General features: G+C 36.8%; 1 protein-coding gene and 1 long non-coding RNA gene across 2 annotated transcripts; both read left to right on the forward strand.

Moving 5' to 3' along the window:
• Positions 1 to 10,525: 10,525 nt before the first annotated feature.
• LOC136066766 (uncharacterized) lies at positions 10,526 to 11,714 on the forward strand. The gene is made up of 2 exons (XR_010628243.1): positions 10,526 to 10,848; positions 10,935 to 11,714. It is a non-coding gene; the product is annotated as an uncharacterized LOC136066766 (long non-coding RNA).
• Positions 11,715 to 13,337: 1,623 nt separating this feature from the next.
• On the forward strand, positions 13,338 to 14,573 carry LOC112006808 (uncharacterized). Its single transcript, XM_024039121.2, has 2 exons — positions 13,338 to 13,706; positions 13,806 to 14,573. Exons 1-2 carry the CDS (start codon positions 13,338 to 13,340, stop codon positions 14,571 to 14,573), a joined length of 1,137 nt encoding a protein of 378 aa, XP_023894889.2.
• Positions 14,574 to 20,936: the final 6,363 nt, after the last annotated feature.

Below are 20,936 nucleotides of genomic sequence, written 5' to 3' on the forward strand. Positions count from 1 at the left end.
TGGTTATCTGGATAATATATTAGCAATGAAGAAATTACAAAGTTATGTTACTGATACCACAACGCCTTAAATATATAGTTACCATGGCATCTAACCTAATAAAATCCAAAATAAAGGCAGAAGGGTGAACAAAAGTCTTCTAGAAGCTCAGCTCCATTTGTCGTTAGAGCATCTAGCTTCTCTAAAGCAGTGTATTGCCTAGCCGAACTTGTTACCAAGTAAGGTATTAAAGTGGTAGGATCTATGTGTGAATTGCTTTAAAAAATAAAAAAATTAAAAAAATAAAAATTAAAAAACGAAGAAGAAGAAGAAGATAAAAGTAAAGGTCATATTAACTGTCTGCATGAATTCATAAAATGATCACCATGCTGGTTTGATTTTTTTTTTTCCCCTTTACACATATAAAATATAACATTGTCATTGAGCAAACTTAAAATAATAAAAAATAAATTGTATCCTACACCTTTCTTCACAGTAAATTCATCATTTAAAAAACATGAATGACCCAATTAATTTTTTGAAACTATATATGACCAAATTTAGTTAGTCAAAAACGTGTAAAATTTTATTCTGGATTATTTATTAACAACAAAATACTTTATCAATTGAGTCAATTGACAGTAGTTCTTCTAAGACAATCTCAACTCTCCTGCCTCCCTATCCCTACGAATCTTCATAACCATAATTTTCTTAGCAGTATCCAAGTCGTTCATATCAAACTCTTTGGGTAACAAAAATGTTAGCCTATCAACCTTACACATGCTCTTAGCAGGAATTAACATATCATTCACATATAGCTGAAAATATAAGAACTATCATCAATCATTTTAACATACATGCAACAATCATACTCAGAATAATGGTTATAAACAATCTGAATCATAAGGAATCAACCTCTTGTACCATTGTCTAGTTTCAACTTAATGGCCTGTTTGGATGTTTAAAAAAAGAGGGGGAGTAGAGTAGAGAGAGGGAGAGTAATCTAATTATCTTGTTTGGAAGTTTTTTAAGGAAGGAGGGGGAGGGGTTTGGAGGGGTTTCAACTCCCTCTAGCCCCCCATTTTTAATTCCCCCAAATTGGAGAGATTTGGAGGGAGAGTAGAGTACATAAACTATTAACCAAGTAAATTACCTAATTTACCCTTATTATATTAACAAAATTACACAAGGGGAAGGGCTAATTACTCCCTTCCCCCTTACTAATTTTAAAAACATCCAAACAAGGTGGAGGGGAATCATTTTCCTCTACTCTCCTCCCCACTACTCCCCTCTACTCTCCTCCCTCTCTAAACTTCCAAACAAGCCATAAAATTCTACTTATTTGTAAGGCACTAGGAAATGTATCGGCTCTCCAATTTCAACCTTATACCCCGCAATCAATTTCTCTTCCATTACATAATACATAACCTTGTCTTTTAGACATAACAAGACTGTAGTCATTGCCTTGGTATTGAAATCTACCCATTTGCCGTCTATCATCTTCTCCATTTTATTTTTCTTTTTTCCTATAGAAAGTATTCACCAAACCTTATTGTACCAACAAATCTTTAAAAGAGAGAGGAAGAATCAACACAAGGAATTTACATGATTTGACAGTGTGCTTACGTTGACAAACAACAATAGGGATAAAGTTTTACTATAAAATAGGGAGATTAAAACAATAGCACGAGAACACTCTCAAAACACGCAAGCCCCAAATACACGGACGAAATGGGTAAATAGCAATAAAATTCAAACTATGTAGTTAGTTGTCACTAGTTTCAAACTATATTTTTTACTAACATCTCGAGTCTAAGAAACTCGATTTAGGGCCTAAAAATCGAGTGTTTGAGGGTCGATTTTTATATTTTAATCGGGTCTGAGTTGACATTTTTTCTACGTGGCATCCACATGAAAATCGAGTCTCTTATACTCGATTTATAAGCCCATATATAAGAGAAAAGAACAACAGCACAGCAAAAAAGAAATCAGAGCAGAAGAAAAAAAAAAAAAAAAAAAACCCGAAGAAGAAGGAAAGAACCCAGGCCGGCGCACCCAGGCCAGGCGAGCCCAAGCCGCGCGACCCTGGGCTCGCGCGGCCTGGGTTCACGCGGCCTGGGTTCGCGCGACCCTGAGCTCGCGCGGCCTGGGTTCGCGCGAGCTCAGGCCGCGCGGACCTGGGTCGCGCGAACCCAGGCCGCGCGGCCTGAGCTCGCACGAGCTCTTTCTCTCTCTCTCATCTGATCTGATCCGGTCAGGCCTCGCGAGCCCAGGCCGCTGTTTCTGGAATTTTTTTTTTCTTCACTGATGTACATATTTGAGCTTGATCTTTTTCTGGATTCTTTCCCTCTCTGATTGTATTTTTTTTTTTTTTTTTGGGTATTTTGGCTTGTACACGAGAGACTTGGAGACTGGAAATTTTTTCAAATTTTTTTGAATTGTAAATCGAGTTTTTGAGACTCGAGTTTTAGGTGTTCTCCACGTGAGCAAAAAATGCCACATCAGACCATACAAATCGAGTTTTTGAAACTCGATTTATATGCCAAAATCGAGCCTTTTAGACTCGAAATGCTAGTAAGAAATATAGTTTAGAAACCGGAACAACTAACTAAATAGTTAGAAAAAAAAAAATTAGTTAACTATTTTCCCCCAAATACACCCTAGCTTTCTCTCACTCAAAACCTCTCTTTATCTTTTAGTACATACGGCTGCTAGGTTAAGAGGAATTCTAGTGAAATTTCCATTCAGGTGTGCCCACACACCTTGTGTGTTTGTGTCGGTTTTTTTTTTTTTTTGGTAATACAAAGTATATACACTTAGATAGCATGACCTACTTTAGTTAAAGAGGCAATTCAAGCCACGCACAAACGTGCCATGTAACAAATATTACAAATCTCTCCTTTCTCCTTTTTTTTTTTTTTTTTGATGAGATGCACAAATATTACAAACCTAAAAGGGTATTTAAAGTAATGTCATTCAATATTTTAAATGAGGTGGCACTTTATAAACTATCAAATCCAAAGAATAAAATCGTAGATCTAAAACCCAAAAAAAAAAAAGAAAAAAAAAAGAAAAAGAAAAAAAAGATGCCAATAGACCAAGGCCAAGACTGAGACCATTTCTTCTTCTTCTGAAAAAAAGAAAAAAAGAAAAAGAAAAAAAAAGTGGGGGACCGAGACCCTTTCTTTCTTTCTTTCTTCTTGACCCTATTGGACGACTAAATATATTAGTGCAATTGATAGATAAATTAAAGAAAGAAAAGAAAAACTACAAGTACGGGACCCATTCCACCTCATGTTGTTGACATATGACTCATGATATTCAATTAAATAGTTATAATAATACGTACGGTAATTAATCAAGATATTTAACTTTGAAAAGTTCCGGTCTAAATCCCGTCAACTAAGTTACGTGGAATTAAGTCAAGTTTATTAGTTAAACGAATAAGAATATGATTTCAATTCAAGGTTAATTGTGCCGTGCGTTCCAGTTTATTCGATTGGTTGGTCTCTTCTATTATAGATTTCACCAACACAATCCTACTGCTTGCAACTTTAGGGACCACCTCAAAAATTTCATAGAAACTTGATTGTTTTGATATTATGGCTTCAACTTGATTGCCAATCTTCAGCAATACTGATCTTCATATTTACTTTTGGTATCTCTAGTATACAGTTCGAATTCCAAGTCATGAGTTGGCTTAATGGGCAGATTAAAATTCATAATTCGCAAAACTCAATTAATCAAGACTTTATTCAGAGTGAGACACAAATCGATCGATTGAAGGTGTGTCAAGTATGTTTCGAGAATCGAGAAGACAGTAATTTCTCATTTCTTGAGTTGATTTTGAGACTTTGTCTTTGTCTTGAAAATACAAATATTTAATACACAAGACTTACAATTTGTTCATGAGTTGCAATTTGCAAACACTAAACAAGTATAGGGCCTATAGGCATAACAATTTCCCTCTTCAACACTCCATGTAAAACCAAGGTTTTCAGACCCGGACCATTCATTGAACCATAAAATGGAGAGGTTCAAGGTTTTTGAGATCGAACTGAAGTCGAACCGTGATGACGTCATAATTAATTAAAGCCTAAATATAGATATTAAATTTATAAGACTAGCAAAATTGACTAATATATCTATATATGTGAGGGAAATTTAATGATTTTCAAGCATATATTTAATAATTAAATAAGAAAGTTAATAAAATAAAATAATAACCATGAAAACATTAAAATTTATGATTAATTTTTGAAGTAAAGTTGAATATCTTTGAAGGATTTTAATTATAATTATTTTTTTTTTAATTCCTTGTAAGAGATGGATAATTTAATTAAGTAGAATAAAATTGTATTAAGTTGTTTTTATATAAAAAAAAATTGCTAAGGGGTTGGACTGCACGGTTCTTGCCACCAGTTCCTACAGTCCAACTCTGGTTTTAGGGGTTCATGGAATTGCCACATATGCCCAGTTCTTTATGCTTAAAAAACCGATTTTCATCCCGGTTCTCGGTTTTCACAGTTCGACCTTTCGGTCTGGTCTGGTTCTGAGAACTATGTGTAAAACCCCAATTACAAAATTAAAACCCATATAAAAATGATAATCTAAAGACTACAAATGAAATGAAATAAACTAAACTAAGTGTAAACAACCACAACTAGTCTCCACAATGTGAAATCATTCCAACTAACATTGGCACAATTTTTGAATATTCTACTATGATTGAAAGATGAATGATTTCACACACTTTTTTGGAAGGCCAAGGAGAAAACAAAATGAATGGTTACTTTTTTTTTTTAGAATACAAAGTATTTTTAACACACATACATGGGGAGAGGAGAGAAGATTTTTTTTAAAGAAACTTACAGTGATATATATCCAAAAGGGCCTAAATAAATGATTACTTTAGTGAATCACTTTTAGAGTATTCTTGTCCACTTACGCAACAATATATATATATATATAACCACTTTTAGAACACACCTTAAATCTGATTCTTTATTTTGGGATACATCACATTAAAATAATCTTACTTTAATGCTACATGAAAGAGAATAAAAATTAATAAAAAACTTTACACAATTCCACAATGGTTAATTGGTTATTTAAATATACATAATCATTGTAGCAAGTTGTAAAAATTTATGCAAAATGCCTCACTGGATATGGGGTATTGATACATTTTGCATTTTTATGGGTTTTACATTAAACCAATGAGAACGCTTAGAAGTAGAAACAAAAATTGATTATTGATACCACTTGTTGGGATAAATACTGTCTATGTGTGAATTAAATTTAATATAACTCTAAGCTACTGAGAAAATAAAATTTACACAAGCGCCAAGAAAATAATCACACAAGAACATACAAAATTAGTTGGAAAAGAAAACCCTTCAATGGAGGGAAAAATTAGTGGGATTTTTATTTTATATTTTATTTTTATCATTCCTAGGTGGGATCCATTAGTTTCACATAAGAGTTGTAGTAGGTGTGTAAGTCTATTAGTATTAGGGGTAAGAAAAGCTACTGTGATAATTGAAAAAAAGTCAGACAAGCCAGTACACAATAAATAGAAAAGTTCTTTGTCCTTTGTGTCGGGGGGATGCCCCCCCCCCTCAACCCATTCTCCCTCTGCCCCCTAATCCTACACCTTTCTTCACGGTGAATTCATCTTTAACCAATTTATTTTTTGAAACTATAAATGACCAAATTTAGTTAGTAAAAAACATGTAAAATTTTATTCTGGATTATTTATTGACAATAAAATATTTTATCAATTGAGTCAATTGATAGTACTATAGTAGTTCTTCTAAGACATCCACAACTTTCTTGCCTTCCTATTCCTATGAACACTCTCAAAACACGCAAACCCCAAACACACCCTAAATTTCTCTCACTCAAAACTTGTCCTTATCTTTTAGTACATATGGCTGCTAGGTTAAGAGGAATTTTAATGAAATTGCCATGCAAGTGCTAGGAGCAAATCCTTCTCTTTATCTTTTAGTACATATAAGTGTTTTTTGACCATTAGATCTAACTATAATCTATGGTTCACAAAAGGTGTAACTCTTATAAAGTTATACCAGGTGTAACTTGAACCCATCTATATATATATATAACCACTTTTACAACGCACCTTACATTTCATTTTTATTATTATTTTGGAATACATCATATTAAATAATCTTACTTTAATGCTACATGAAAGAGAATAAAAAATAATAAAAAACTTTACACAATACTACAATGGTTAATTGGTTATGTAAATATACATAATCATTGTAGCAAGTTGTAAAAATTTATGCAAAATGCCTCATCGAATATGGCATATTGATACATTTTGCATTTTTATGGGTTTTACATTAAACCAATAAGAATGCTTGGAAGTAGAAACAAAAATTGATTATTGATACCACGTGTTGGAATAAATACAATCTATGTGTGAATTAAATTTAATATAATTCCAAGCTACTGAGATAATAAAATTTACACAAACACCAAGAACATAATCACACAAGAACAAAATTAGTTGGAAAAGAAAACCATTCAGCAAAGGGAAAAATCATGAGGCAAATATGATCAATTTTCTATAATAAAATTGAGATTACAATACTCAAGTTAATTCCAAAACTGAAGTTTACAATAATTTGGGAAAACGCACAATAAAACCTTTCTAGAACAAATTTAATTTCACCACCCAAAAAAAAAAAAAAAAAAAAAAGTTAGTAAAAGAAGGGAATAAGATCTTCCACTCTAAACCCAAAGAACCCTCCTAGTCCTACTCACTTGCATGTGTCCTGAACAAAAAAACTTTTTTTTTTCCCCTTTATCCTTACAGTGCGCTATTTTTTCTCTTTTCACGCGGCTTGCTCTCTCTGACGGTAATTATAGAATACTTTCAAAGTATCATAAATGTATACTCATTTCTTTCACATAATTGTAGATCCTATTAATTAAATTCCTGGTGGGACTCACAATTTATATGAGAAGGAGAGTATGCATTCATGGTACTCCTGAAGTATTTAATAATTTTCCTTTAATTTCACCCACTAAGCTAGAGGGAATACTTTAGATCATTGTTTACAGATTTCTATTGACGGAATAGTTTTAGGTGTGATGGTTCCATGTTGGACGATGATGTGGAGAGAGAGAGAGAGATGCTTAAAAATAGGAATATCCCATGTTGATGAGAAGATTAGTAGGAGTTGTTTGAGGTGATTTGAATCATTTGATCACATTTAAAAGAAAGCAATTAATACAACAAAAAGTGTGAGTTGATTTAAGTCAAGTGAACAAAATATGGTAAGAGAAGACCAAAAATAATATCAATAAAAGCAATTAAAAAAAGACATCAATTAAAGAAGTAATAAAATCTATAACTTTAGATAGAATAGAATGAAAGAGCAAAATTGAAAATACATGATCCTTAACTAATTTGTTAAGAATTTATAACTTACTTTTAACAATATTTAGGACTAAAATTTTATTTGGTTGGGCAAGGTGTTTAACTATACAAAATGAAGGATTAGGAGCCTTCTAGTAAGGGAAGAATAATCTCCGTGGGTAGTTAGGGAAGAAAATAAGGAAAGAGCATCAAGATCATAATTTCATTGTTTTCATTATTAGATTAAAGGATCACCAACTGACACAGTGAAGGAACTTTATGAAAAAATCTACTAATGTAAGATTTGGTTTAGATTAAGAATTTGGCAGGTGGGGAACATGGTGTTAAAAGTCTGCACCAGGTTTAAACTCATTGGCAGAATTCATATTAGTGCCTTCACTCCCAGTCCCAGCAATCAATTGGTCTTGTCCAAATCTGCCGACAATGTGAAAGAGCTCCCACTAACATTAAAATATACTATAGATTCTACTACTATGAGTCTATGACAGATAAAAGGTTGGGTGGCATAATTGAATACGCTAACTTGATGACACGAAATAAAATCAGCATGCTATGAGCTGAGATTTAATGTGCTCGTTTTATATTCAGATTGACACGATTAACTTGTTTAATAAAATGATTGGATTAGTATTTAACCCATAGAACCTATTTGACCCGTCTGACCTGTTTAATTAAATGATATTTTACTAATAAACCCTTCATATCTTAGGTATATAAACTTATTAGTTGTTGTGATTTACTTTCTTTGACATTATGTGATTGATTATTTGTGATATTGTGATATGTTTTAATTTTGAATGATTATTTGTGATGTAATTATTCATTAGTTCTAAATTTTATATTAAAAATATATATTTTATTGTTTTTTTCATAATTTTTTTATTTTGATAAAATCTGATAAATAAGTCCACACAACTGACTCGTTTAATAAATAGATCGAGTTTGGGTTGAAAAATTTAGACCCGCTTAATAAACATATCAATTTAGTATTGACCCATATAATTAGATTCTTATGAGTGGATATGATACAAATTTGACACGCGGTCTAGAATGGCTACCCCTAATAAAAGTTTCACACTTTCACCAAAAAAAAAAGGGGTAGTAAAAAGCTGTAGGTCCATTTTTTGTCTCCCCCCTATGGTAGAAAGGAAGAAAGAGGCCATCTTTTCAACCACTAAAGCCAGAGGAATTAGTATTTAAATGAGCAATTGACTGAGAAATTACGGATTGCTGTTCATTTTCTCCAAAGCAATGGCACAATCTGGATCTTATCTTCTTCTTCTTCTTGATTTTTTTTTTTTTCATCATCTGTATCCGTAGACGTGATCGCTTCTAAAGCAAATTACATTATATTTCTAGTCTGATCATTCAAGAAAACTCCATTAAGTGAATTTAATTTTGAAATTGAGTAATTATCACTCATTTAATTATTATTATATATTCATCACCAAAACCGTGCAACACACGGCCTTCAACTAGTTATTAAGAAAGTTGTAAAGTGATTTTTTTTTTTTAATTTGATATTTTTACATGTAATGGCCCCTTTGCTTGTGGTAGCTTCACAAGAATTTTTTTTTGTTGGAGGATGATGTACTTTATGATTTTGCAAAATAAAATTGTTATGATGTTTCAACTATGAGTCTCTTCTGAGTTTTTTATTTTATTATAAAGAATTAGGGGCACTTTAGAAAGGAAGTCAGAGAGCGTCAAGGTTATAATTTGATTTTTTTTCAATAATCTCTCTCTCTCTCTCTCTCTCTCTCTCTATATATATATATGGCAAAATTTGCAAAATGGTATATTTTTCCAAAAAAATTAGGTGCGTAGCATGAGTTCAAAGTTAATTAGTTAGTTAGACTGTTTTTGAAAATCGATTTTGGCAAAATCGACTTTGGGCTGGAAAATAAACGGTATAGTGACGTTTTTTTTAGTGGCGTTTGTAAAAACGCCACTATAGGTACCATATAGTGGCGTTTTCTATAAACGCTGCTATAGGCACGGAAAAAACGCCACTATAACGTTCATTTTCCAGCCCAAAGTCGATTTTGCCAAACTCGATTTTCAAAGACAGTCTAACTTACTAAATAACTTTGAATGCATGCCACGTGCCTAATTTTTTTGGAAAAATATATTATTTGGCAAATTTTGCCCTCTATATATATATATATATATTAATAGGCAAAATTTAGAGAAAATCTAAATAGATACACAATTGAAATTTAATTTTGCGCCACGTGTCCTAAATTATTTATTTTTAGAGAGAGGTTTATTTTTTTTTAATTTTGGAGTCAAATGTAGGACCATATCATAAATATCCATCCAAATATGTTATTGCATATAGAAACCAAAGAGTCTAGAATTTATTAACATAAACAAATTTAAAAAAATATTTAAAAATGGACAATTTACATTTTCTACCTAATAATATTATTACAAGACTTTTTAAAAAGTTTAAAAAATATATAAAAATGACTATCAATAATATTCAAATTATATATGTAAGTAGGGTCCGGCTAATGTATGTCCTAAGAGCACACATTAATCATCTATTTTATAAAACTTTTTTATGAAAAACTGAAAAAGCTGTCAAATCAGTTAGTTAATTTTTTATTTTTTCATAAAATGTTTTCTAAAATAGTATACTAACATATGCCCTTAGGGCATATGGTAGTAAAACCCATGTAAAAATTATACTATGCATCTTATTGACTTAATGTATATCTTTTAAGTATATTAATACATATGCTTGGGGTTACAAGCTAGTAGATATAAAAGGATCACTAACTAATAAGGTAAAGTAAGTTTATGAAATCTACTAATGTAAGATTGGTTTTAATTAAATTTAATTGGACAAGTGGAGAACCTAGTTTTAAGCAAAGTTGACACTTATTGGCGAAAAATGCTATATCCACTATATTTTTTTAACAAATCCTAATTAGCATGTTATTATTGGTAGTTATTATTGGTAGAATTCGTACTAGTATTAATATTCGTATTAGTATCTACCCTAGTACATTCACTCACAGCTGCTTATTGGTTTTGTCCATATATGCCAACAATGTGAAAGCATTACATTCCACTATGACCGATTAGATAAAACGTTTCAATAAAAAATTTGAAAGGAAGACTAGAAAAAGCAGGTCAATTTTTTTGTCTCCCACTATAGTAGAAAGGAAAAAAGAAATATTCATCCACTAAGCCAGAGGGAATTCTTAACATCATTATTTGAAGTCTTTTTAAAACTAGAGAATTCAATAGAGCAATCTTCAGAGAAATTACAGATTGCTATTCCTTTTCCCCAAAGCAATGGCACAATCTTTCTCTTAGCTTTTTTTCATTTTCTCCTTTCATCATCTTTAGCCATAGAAGTGATTTCTTGTCAAGCAAAATACATCTATAGGACTCTGTTTCTAAGCTTTGAGCATACAAAAATAACTTCAATAAGTGAATGTTGTAATGTAAGATGTCATGCACTTTTGCAAGATTAGCTTAGACATGTACTTTTATTTTATATGGGGAATAACTATCATGCATTTATGTTCAGGTTGAAGTTGCTGCTTTGTCTATTTAAGAAGAAAAAAAGGTGCAATTTAAAGAAGTAGAGGTGCAATTTAAAGATCAGGTACTCATGTTTTTGATGCCTTTTATTGGAACTACCTGAAATGAGTTTATTATGTTTTATTTGTTCTTTAGCATGGGAATTGAGCCCATTTTGTCACTAATTTTCTTGAATTGTTAGTAAAGAACTTAAGTTGGAATTGCATAATTTCTTATAATAATCTAAATTAAAAATGAACAAAAACACCATGACAATGGATTTTTCTTCTTTTACACCTTTTGGCTTATTTAATCATCTTATGATAGCATCATGTGTAATGGGAAAGACTAGATACTGAATTCACATAAATCTAAGATCCAAAAATAAAACCAATCACACAATTAACCCAATACATAAGCTCACCATCAATAACCAATTCAAAAAAAATAAATAAATAAACAACAAATTCAGAGTCATACATCTTTACTTTTTTATTTCAAAACATCTTGATACATTACCAAACAAACAACAAAACATAAAAATAATTTAAAAATAATTTTAAAAAAAACAAAAAAAAAAAGAAAAGAAAAAAAAAGATGAAAATATTCTAGTACAAAGAACAAAACATCAAATTTATAATATCCTTGTCATACTGCATTTTTTTTTTATGAGAAAACACTTGGGAAAAAGATAGAAATATATGTAGAACTTCAACTAGTGCAAGGGCTGTAATCAAATCAAGCCGAGTAGTGAATTTCCAAGCTCAGTTTGACAATAACAATAACATGTTCAAACCGCACTCTAGCTCAATCAAAGCCTACAAACAATTTCAAACTTGAGCTTGTCGAAAATTCTAAAAGCTTAAGCTTGACTTGATTCATTAGTCAAGTCAAGTTTGAGCTCAATATTTAGCTTAAACTTGAGCTCAATATCAAGCTCTTGATCTTGACCTCCAACACAAGCACATAATCAAATCTTCTAATCTCAACAACAACAACCAAAAAAAAGAAAAAAAATCAATTAATAGATAATTACAAAAAACAATGGATATCCGTTAGTAAGCCACGGGAAAATATCACTGCAGGGACAATGGGCCCAAAAATATATGTTAGGCCTCGGCCTTGTCCGTGGAGGCTCAGTGGTCCAAGGATAGATCAATAGTAACGAAGACGTAAGACTTTGAATTTCACGAGCCAACTATGACTGTAAAGGTAGGCCGGGGAGGAGTATATACTCAGCTAAATGAAGAAGGGGTCAGAAGGTGTGTTTTGTTACCCAGAGTGACGTTCCAGGAAGTTCTGTTGACAAGGATATGCACTGTGAACATACAGGACAAAATGAGAGCTGAGAAATATCTATAGGAAAGCTGCTATCACTGCATTAAATGATCTGTAGCTAACTCTCTAGCTGCATTAATGAGGAAGTGATATCTGAATAGTTATTTTCAGCCTTACAACTATCCCCAAAGATTTCAGGAAGGTGCTAATGGGACAAGGATCAATGTAAAACAATCTCAAGTTCACGTGGAAGATAGAGATGAGAGTGGAGATGTGGTATAAAATATGAGGAAGGTCCTAAGAGATTGGGATCAATAAATTGAGAGAAAAATACTGTAACAATCGAAAGTGGAATTTGTAATCAAACTTGAGAATCAATATATAAGAACTGATCTCCTCGAATTGTGCCGAAGACGATTTTCTTTAGATTAAACCAATCTATCTTCATTTTCCTGTCATCTGGATCCACTTTACTTGTTTTCTAACTTATTAAAGCCTAGTTTTCCAACCCACTCTCTACAAATTCATTATTTTGGGCTTTTTTTGGCCTGAGTTCATACATCCTTTGGGCCTGGGAGCAAAATTGTGTCCTTACAATTGGCGCTGTCTGTGGAAAATTCTAGAGCTGCAGTGATTTTTACATCCAACTATGGAAGGTTCAGGTCCGAATCTGGAGGAATCTATTGGGTCCCAACGTCAAGATCATTTCGTTAATCTTGAATGCAGAAGGGACCGGGAAGTTAGTGTGCATACCACCCATACTAGCAGGAGCCAGTCTCAAAGCAGGTGAAGAGGATGGTAGTTATAAACGCAGATCAAGGACTCCTCCTAGTGAATCTTACTTGTATGTTGAGGACTACCACCATGAGCGCAGAAACAGGAATTCATCTTCCAAAGGCTTGGGAAATGATGCGATGAGCAGAGCACTCAACCAAATTTCCAGATCACCTGTCACACGCAGAATTGAAGGAGGGATACTTCCTCGACTGTTCACTCAGCCCACGTTCACCATGTATAATGGTCGAACAGACCCTGTGGAGCATGTAAGCCACTTCAATCAGAGAATGGCTGTGCACTCCAAGAATGAGGCCTTGATGTGCAAGGTGTTCCTTTCCAGTTTAGGGCCTGTGCGATGAGGTGGTTTGATAGCCTAGGTGCAGGTTCCATTGATTCCTTTAAGGAACTCACTCAGGCGTTTAGATCTCGTTTTATCACGTGCAGTAAGGTTCCTTGGCCCTTAGATTCCCTGTTATCCATGTCCATGCAAGAAGGGGAGACCTTGAAAACATACTCAAACAGATACTGGGAGATGTTCAATGGGATCGATGGGGACTTTAATGTTATGGCCATAAGGACATTTAAGGTCGGCCTTCCTGCCGAGCATGATTTGAGAAAGTCCTTGACCAAGAAGCTGGTAAAGAGTCTGCGTCGGCTTATGGATCGTATTGACGAATACAAGAGGGTTGAGGAAGACCAGCAGCAAGGGAAAGGAAAGGCTAAGGTTATCCCTTAGGACCAGAAGGATTTCAGGTCAAATAAATACAATAATAATAGGTCCCAAAGGGATTTTTCCTGGCAATCTGGGTCTACGGCTCCTCAGGTGGTTAGTACGGTGTTCCGAGAACCAGTACATCAAGTTTTAGAGAAGATCAAGAATGAGCCATACTTCAAATGGCCAAACAAGATGGGAGGAGACCCCATGAGGTGCAACCAAAGTCTTCATTGCCAGTACCATCAGGAGCGAGGGCATACCACCGAGGACTATAGAACTCTGTGGAATCACCTAGAACAATTGGTTAGAGATGGAAGGTTACAACAGTTTTTGTATCGGCCCAATGGTCAGGGAGACCATGCAGGGTCGAGAGCTCAGGGAAATGCTTCTTCAAGGCCCCCTTTGGGAACAATTAATGTCATCTTTGCTACTCCTGGCAGAACTGGTTCTCTTCCCTCCAGGGTAATGTCTGTAGCTCGGCTACTCGCCGAGGACTTTAATTCTGAGCCGAAGAAGGCTAGAATGGAGATCCGACCAGCGTTGAGCTTTTCGGACGAGGACAAGATTGGAACCATACAGCCACACTATGATGCCTTAGTGGTCACGCTCAGGATAGGAGGTTATGATGTGAAGATGGTCTTGATAAACCAGGGCAATAGAGTAGAGATTATGTACCCCGACTTGTACAAAGGGCTGAATTTGAAGCCTGAGGACTTAACAGCCTGTGATTCACCTTTGGTGAGCTTTGATGGGAAAGTTTTCATTCCGAGGGGTCAGATTAGATTACCTGTGCAAGCAGGTTCAAAGGTAGTGGAGGTGGACTTCATTATGGTGGATGCTTATTCTTCCTACACGAGCATTGTGGCCAGACTCTAGTTTCATGCCCTAGGGCCGTTTCATCAACTTTGCATTTAAAAATGAAATATCCGTCGGTGGACCAAATTGAAGAAGTCGTTGGGAGTCAATTTATGGTTAGGAAATGCCTGGTGGCTGCAATTATGCATCAATTCGAAGCTGAATCCTCAGCCTCTGCTAAGGGAGGCTCATAGCAATCAAGGGTCCCGGTCTTATCTACAGATGTAGTGTTGGAAAGGGAAAAATGTGAGAGGTTGGAGGAAATTGTTATAGATGGCGATCCGGAGATGTTTTTTCAGGTCGAAGCTTAGCTGCCTCCTCGAGAGAAGGAAGAGCTGTTAGCATTTCTAAGGAGAAGTATTGATGTGTTCACATGGAATGCTTACGAAGCTTCTGGGTGGATCCAAACTTCATTTGCCATCATCTGAATGTCAATCCAGCTGTCCTCCCCAGGAAGCAACCATCTCGGCGCTTATCTAAAAAGCATTCTGATGTTGTCAAGGAAGAGGTGAAAAAGTTTAAGCAAGCTGGGGCTATTAAGAAAGTTTTCTACCCTGAGTGGCTGGCCAATACAGTGGTAGTGAAAAAGAAGAGTGGGAAATGATGGGTATGTGTGGACTTCACAGATCTGAATAAAGCTTGCCCCAATGACCTTTTTCCCATGCCTCAAATAAACCAATTGGTAGATGACACTGTAGGCCATTCTCGGATAAGCTTCCTGGACGCCTTTCAAGGATTACCATCAGATACCTCTAGTTTAGGATGATTAGGAGAAGACAGCTTTTGTCTCCCTTACTAGGAATTACCACTACAAGGTGATACCCTTTGGTTTAAAAAATGTAGGGTCTACTTCTTAGAGGATGATGACCAGGATGTTTGAGCCGCAGTTAGGAAAAAACATTGAGATTTATATAGATGACATGGTGTTTAAGAGTAAGCTGGAATTCGGGCATATTAATGACCTCGGGAATATCTTTGGGATCTTGAGGAGACACAAGTTGCGACTTAATACTTCTGAATGTTCTTTTGGTGTTGGATCAGAGAAGTTCTTGGGGTACATGGTTACCTATCGCGGAATTGAAGTCAACCCTGACCAAATTAAAGCAATTAACAAATTACAGCCACCACGAAATCCCAAAGAGGTCCAGAAGTTAACATGAATGATTGTTGCTTTAAATCGACTCATTTCTTGGTCAACAGATAGGTGTAAGCCTTTCTTCCAGTTGTTGAACAAGTGGAAGGGATTTGAATGGACCGAGGAGTGTACCTTGGTCTTTTAGCAGTTGAAGAAATACCTATCTCGGCCACCCATTATGTCAAGGCCCGAGGTGGATGAGGTTATGTTTGCGTACATTGCTGTGGCTTCCCATGCAGTGAGCTTGGTGCTTGTACGGGTTGACAGTGGTGTACAGAGACCAGTTTATTATATGAGCAAGTCATTACATAAGGTCGAGGTCCGTTACTTAGCACTGGAGAAGGCCAATTTTGGTAGTGGTGCATGCTACGCGTAAGCTTCCCTACTATTTCCAATCCCATACAATTGTTGTTTTAACTCAACTTTCACTTAAATCACTTCTTTGGAGTGATGATTACACTGGAAGGATTGCCAAGTAGGGTACAATATTAGGGGCTTTTGATAAAGTACATGTCTCGCACCTCTGTCAAAGGTCAGGTCCTTGTTGATTTGGTGGCCGAGTTTGCTAAATCCCCAATAGAGGAGAGAATGGAGAAGCAGGACATGGATAGAAAATTGGTTGGTGTGGTCGGCTTACAAGAGCCTTTATCCTTGAAAGTATACGTTAATGGTGCTGCGAATCACAGAGAATCCAGAGTGGGGCTAGTTCTGGTTTCTCTTGAGAGGATCACAATTGAGAAATCTTTGAGATTGGGCTTTTCGGCCACAAACAATGAGGCTAAATATGAAACTCTATTGGTAAGGATGACCATGGTTCAAAAAATGGAAGGAAAAGCAATGGAGGCCTTCTTAGATTCAAGGTTAGTAGTGGAGACACCCATGCTGATTCTCTGGCCACTCTTGTAGCCTCCTCGGTGCAGAGCTTGCCTCGGGTTATCCTCGTTGAAGACTTGTGTAGGCCTACTGAGATGAAGAGTAAAGTGGTCCATATCCATCATATTAGGGTGGGACCTAGCTGGATGGACCCCATAGTTTTGTTCCTCGAGGAGGATATCTTGCCCGAGGAGAGATCAGAGGCTGACAAGGTACAGAGAAAGGCTCCTCGTTTTTGGCTACCCGAGGACCAAAAGTTATACAAACACTCATTTTCTGGACCATACTTGTTGTGCATACACCCTGAGGCAGTGGAGCTACTCTTAGAAGAGTTGCATGAAGGAATTTGTGGAAGCCATACTGGAGGTAGATCCTTATCTCACAGGGCCCTACTTAGGGATATTGGTGACCAAATATGCAGAGGGAAGCACAAGAGTATGTGAAGAAATGTGACCAATGCCAAAAGTTTGCCCCAAACATTCACCAACCAGGAGGTGTCCTATATCCTCTGTCTAACCCTTAGCTTTTTTCTTAATGGGGCTTGGATATTGTAGGGCCCTTCCCTAAGGCAGCAAGGAATAAGAAATTGTTGCTGGTTGGCATGGATTACTTCACCAAATGGGTTTAAGCTAAACCACTAGCAAATATTAGGGATATATATGCCAAGAGATTTATCTGGAAAAATATTGTCACTCGGTTTGGAATCACCTGTACACTCATCTTGGACAATAGTCTTCAATTTGATAGCAAAGCGTTCAAGAGGTATTGCTGTGACCTGGGCATAACAAATAGATATTTCGCCCCAGCATATCCACAAGGGAATGGTCAGGCCGAGGCTGTTAATAAGGTCATAGTGAGTGGACTCAAAAAGAGGCTAGATGACGCAAAAGGAAAATAGGTGAAGGAGTTGCTACACGTCCTTTGGACATATCGGACTACACCTTGTAGGTCCATTAGAGAGACGCCCTTTTCAATGACTTACGAGGCTGAGGCTGTGATTCCTCTAAAGACAGGATTTTCCAACGCTGAGAATAAGCTCTTTTACTCCAAGCAGCAATGATGGGCTATTGGAGAAGAGTTTAGATTTAATTGAAGAGCGAAGAGAAAATGCTATAGTTGAGCTGGCGTACTATCAACATAAGCTTAAGCACAGTTACAACTCCAATGTAAGGTCAAGGCCATTAGTGCCTGGAGACTTGGTGTTAAGAAAAGTTTTAGGTACTGCCAAGAACTCAACCTGAGGAAAGTTAAGGCCTAATTGGGAGGGGCCATATCGCATCACTTCAGTGGCTGGAATAGGTGCATATTATCTCAAAGATCTAGATGAAAACGTTGTACCATAGCCTTGGAATGTAAGCAACCTATGAATGTATTATTATTAATAAAAGCTTTCTTTACCATATTTTGGTTTATTACATTATGTGTCATAGGTCCTACTACTTGTTTGAATATCAAATAGAACCTTAATTATGCCTGACTCCTCGAACCACATACCTTGGGTAGATTGATATTTTAAGTCATTTCACTAAGTGTTAAACAGAATCTTAGTTATGTCTGGTCTCTCGAACCACATGCTTTAGATAAATTAATACTTCAGTTCATTTTACTAAGTGTTAAACAAAACCTTAGTCATGCCTGGTCTCTCGGACCACATGCTTTGGGTAAATTAATACTTCAGTTCATTTCATTAAGTGTTAAATAGAGCCTTAGTCATGTGAGACTCCTCAGACCACATACTTTAGGCAAGTTAATACTTTCTATTATCCATTTAAGTGTTAAAACGAACCCCTGGTTATACCTAGCTCCTCAGATCACCTACCTTAGGTAAGTTAGTATCCTTAATTATTTACTTAAGTATTGAGCAAAACCAGGGCTATGTCAGATCCCTCAGATCTTTTTCTACTAAGTGTTTTGTTCATCTCCATGAGGATTAGCCTTCCCTGTGGGTGGCCCAGTGCTCAATGCAAGCACGTGATCATTTTCTTTACTATTTATATGTGTTTAATTTATCTGAATTATCAACAATTCACTACTGTTAGCAACCTTATCAGTCCTAAGTCTCATCAGAGGGCAAAACAGTAACTACACCAATCAGAAAATAAAGATTACAAGGGAAAAAGAAAGATTCATTAAATAAAAAATGAAGTCTTTTCATTGATTAAAAGGAAGGTACATTATAAACAGTGGTTAACTGCCACAACAAAAAAAATATACAGAAAAGGAAAAGAGAAATCCTAAGGCTATGCCTTGGCACGAGGAGGGTCATCTTTGGCAGCAGCATCCTTGGCCTTGGAGTCAGCTTCCTTAGCCTTGGCAACAACATCCTTGGCCTGGAATCAGTATCCTTGGCCTTGGGATCAACATCCTTAACCATAAGGGCAGCCTCTTTACCTTTGGCTTCTAGTGGAGCTTTAGCCTCCTTGCCCTTGCCCTTATCCTCAGGCTGAGGGCCCCCCCCCCTAGCTAGCCTCCTTATCCTTGGCCATCTCAGGAGGAGGAAGAGAGGCCTGGGTGGTGGAGGGATGCTCTGATAGGGGAAGGGCAAGAATAGCGGGAGGAGGGAGCTCCACTGGAATCTCTCGGATGTCCTCTAGGTAGTATATGTTCTCAGCAAGCCTCCACTCGGAGGTAGTAGGGACTTCTTCTTGGTTGAGTGCCTCTGCCCACACCTTTTTGCAGTAGTCTCTACACACCTCCGCCAACTCATCCGCCAGCTGTATCTTCGTTTCTTGCACCTTACGCTTGTAGGATGCTTGCTCTGAATCCTCAGCAACTTGCTTGGCCATTCGAGCTGCTTCCCTTGCCTTCTGTAGGTCTGCCTTTAGCTCCAAGACAAGTTGTTTCTGTGTAGCCAGCTCTATCTCAGCGTAATAGAGCTTTTTGCGTTGGTTTTTAGCCTGATCCTAAGCATTTTGCAGACCAGCCTCGGCGCTCCTACACGCCCTCTCCTTGGCTATCAGCTAGATTGTAAGCTCTTGGTTCTTCTATTTGGCAGCACCCAAGGCTCTATTAGACTCGGCGCGGAGATTGGCTTCAACCCTAGCTTCATTCCACACATCCTTGACCCATTTCTCAGCCACGACGACCTCTTGGATAGCCTGCATATGGGCAGCAAAAGAGTACATTAAAAAAATAATAATACGAAGGAGAAAATAAAAAAGAAAAGAAAGGGAATCACTATTGATAAAAAAAAGTGCCGAGGAGCTTACCATAGCTAAGTCCCTCTTTAGGGACAAGAAAAGCTCTAGTTACCTCATGTGTTTTAGAGCATCCATGTCCTTGGGGAGAAGGAAAGGACACTCCAAGGCCTCAGCCACATGGTAGGAGTGGCCTCTCTAGAATTCCCTGATGGAGGAGTTCCAGGACAACGCTACACCATCCAACTCCAACTTAGGGTTCCAAGTTGGATGGTGCACGTCGGCTGAATGCTTGGCCTCCTTACTCTCCACCGAAGAGGCCCGCCCTCTATCTCTAGCTATTTTTTGCTGCTTGGGGTCCTTAGGTGGAACAATCTCCCCCTCATCGGTCTTCTTCTCCTTTCTCTTCTTCTTCAAGTTGGGGATGGGGAGTAGGCCAGTTGTGGGAAGAGGAAGGGGAGGAGGGAGGTCAGGGATGGGCTAAGATCTTGGGACATCTTTAGGTTTTAACCCCTTCTTCCTCCTCGCAAGGAGGTACTTCAAGCCTTTTCTTGGGTTCAAAGACATCTCTTCTTCCTTGTCCTCCAAGCTATCATCTATACGCGCGATTACCAGGCCAGAAGGGCATACACCAAAAACTCTATCAAACTTGTCTTCAGAGTTTGGGACTTAAACCACCTATTGTCCTTACTTCTCTCTCTCTCTCTCGTCCTTGAGATAAAATTGATCTATCTCAGCCTCAAGTGACAAGTAGGATGATGCTGTTTCTTCTTTTAGGAGAGCTACCTCATGGGGAGAACGCTAAAGGTGTAGCTCAACTGGGGGAAGGTCTTCTTGGGCTAGAAAACCATGCACAGAAACGTCTATCCAGCGGAGCCTAGGGTCGCCTGTCCTTATTGTGTGGCCCACTTCCTAGAAGATGTGTGAGATTGGTTCAAAGTCCAAAATGAGGTGGAACGCTCTCAACTACCTGTCTTCACTCATGAACACCTCGAACCTTAAGACTTTGTTAAAGTCCGCGACGTTGACCAAAATGAGGTGGGGCACTACATGCCTTTTATCTGCAAAAACAGTCGAGGAGCAAATCATGGTCAGACCAATAAAACCCATTACCAAAGGAAAACGAAATATTAAAAGAAAGCGTGGCAAAGCTAAAAGAACTAAATCATGTGCCAAGGGACCTAAACCTAGGGTACCCCACCTGGCTCTCCCTCCCGAGTTGGGTAGTAAAGACCGTCG

This window comes from Quercus suber, unplaced genomic scaffold (assembly GCF_002906115.3).
Source record: "Quercus suber isolate HL8 unplaced genomic scaffold, Cork oak 2.0 scaffold_46, whole genome shotgun sequence".
NCBI lineage: Eukaryota > Viridiplantae > Streptophyta > Magnoliopsida > Fagales > Fagaceae > Quercus > Quercus suber.

What these genes read in the sequence shown, in the direction of transcription:
- LOC112006808 (XM_024039121.2), top strand. Translation starts at nt 13,338, where the DNA reads ATGAGGTGGTTTGATAGCCTAGGTGCAGGTTCCATTGATTCCTTTAAG. An exon ending in AAGGGAAAGGAAAGGCTAAG is followed by an intron (nt 13,707 to 13,805) that starts GTTATCCCTTAG and finishes ACGGCTCCTCAG; the next exon opens with GTGGTTAGTACGGTGTTCCG.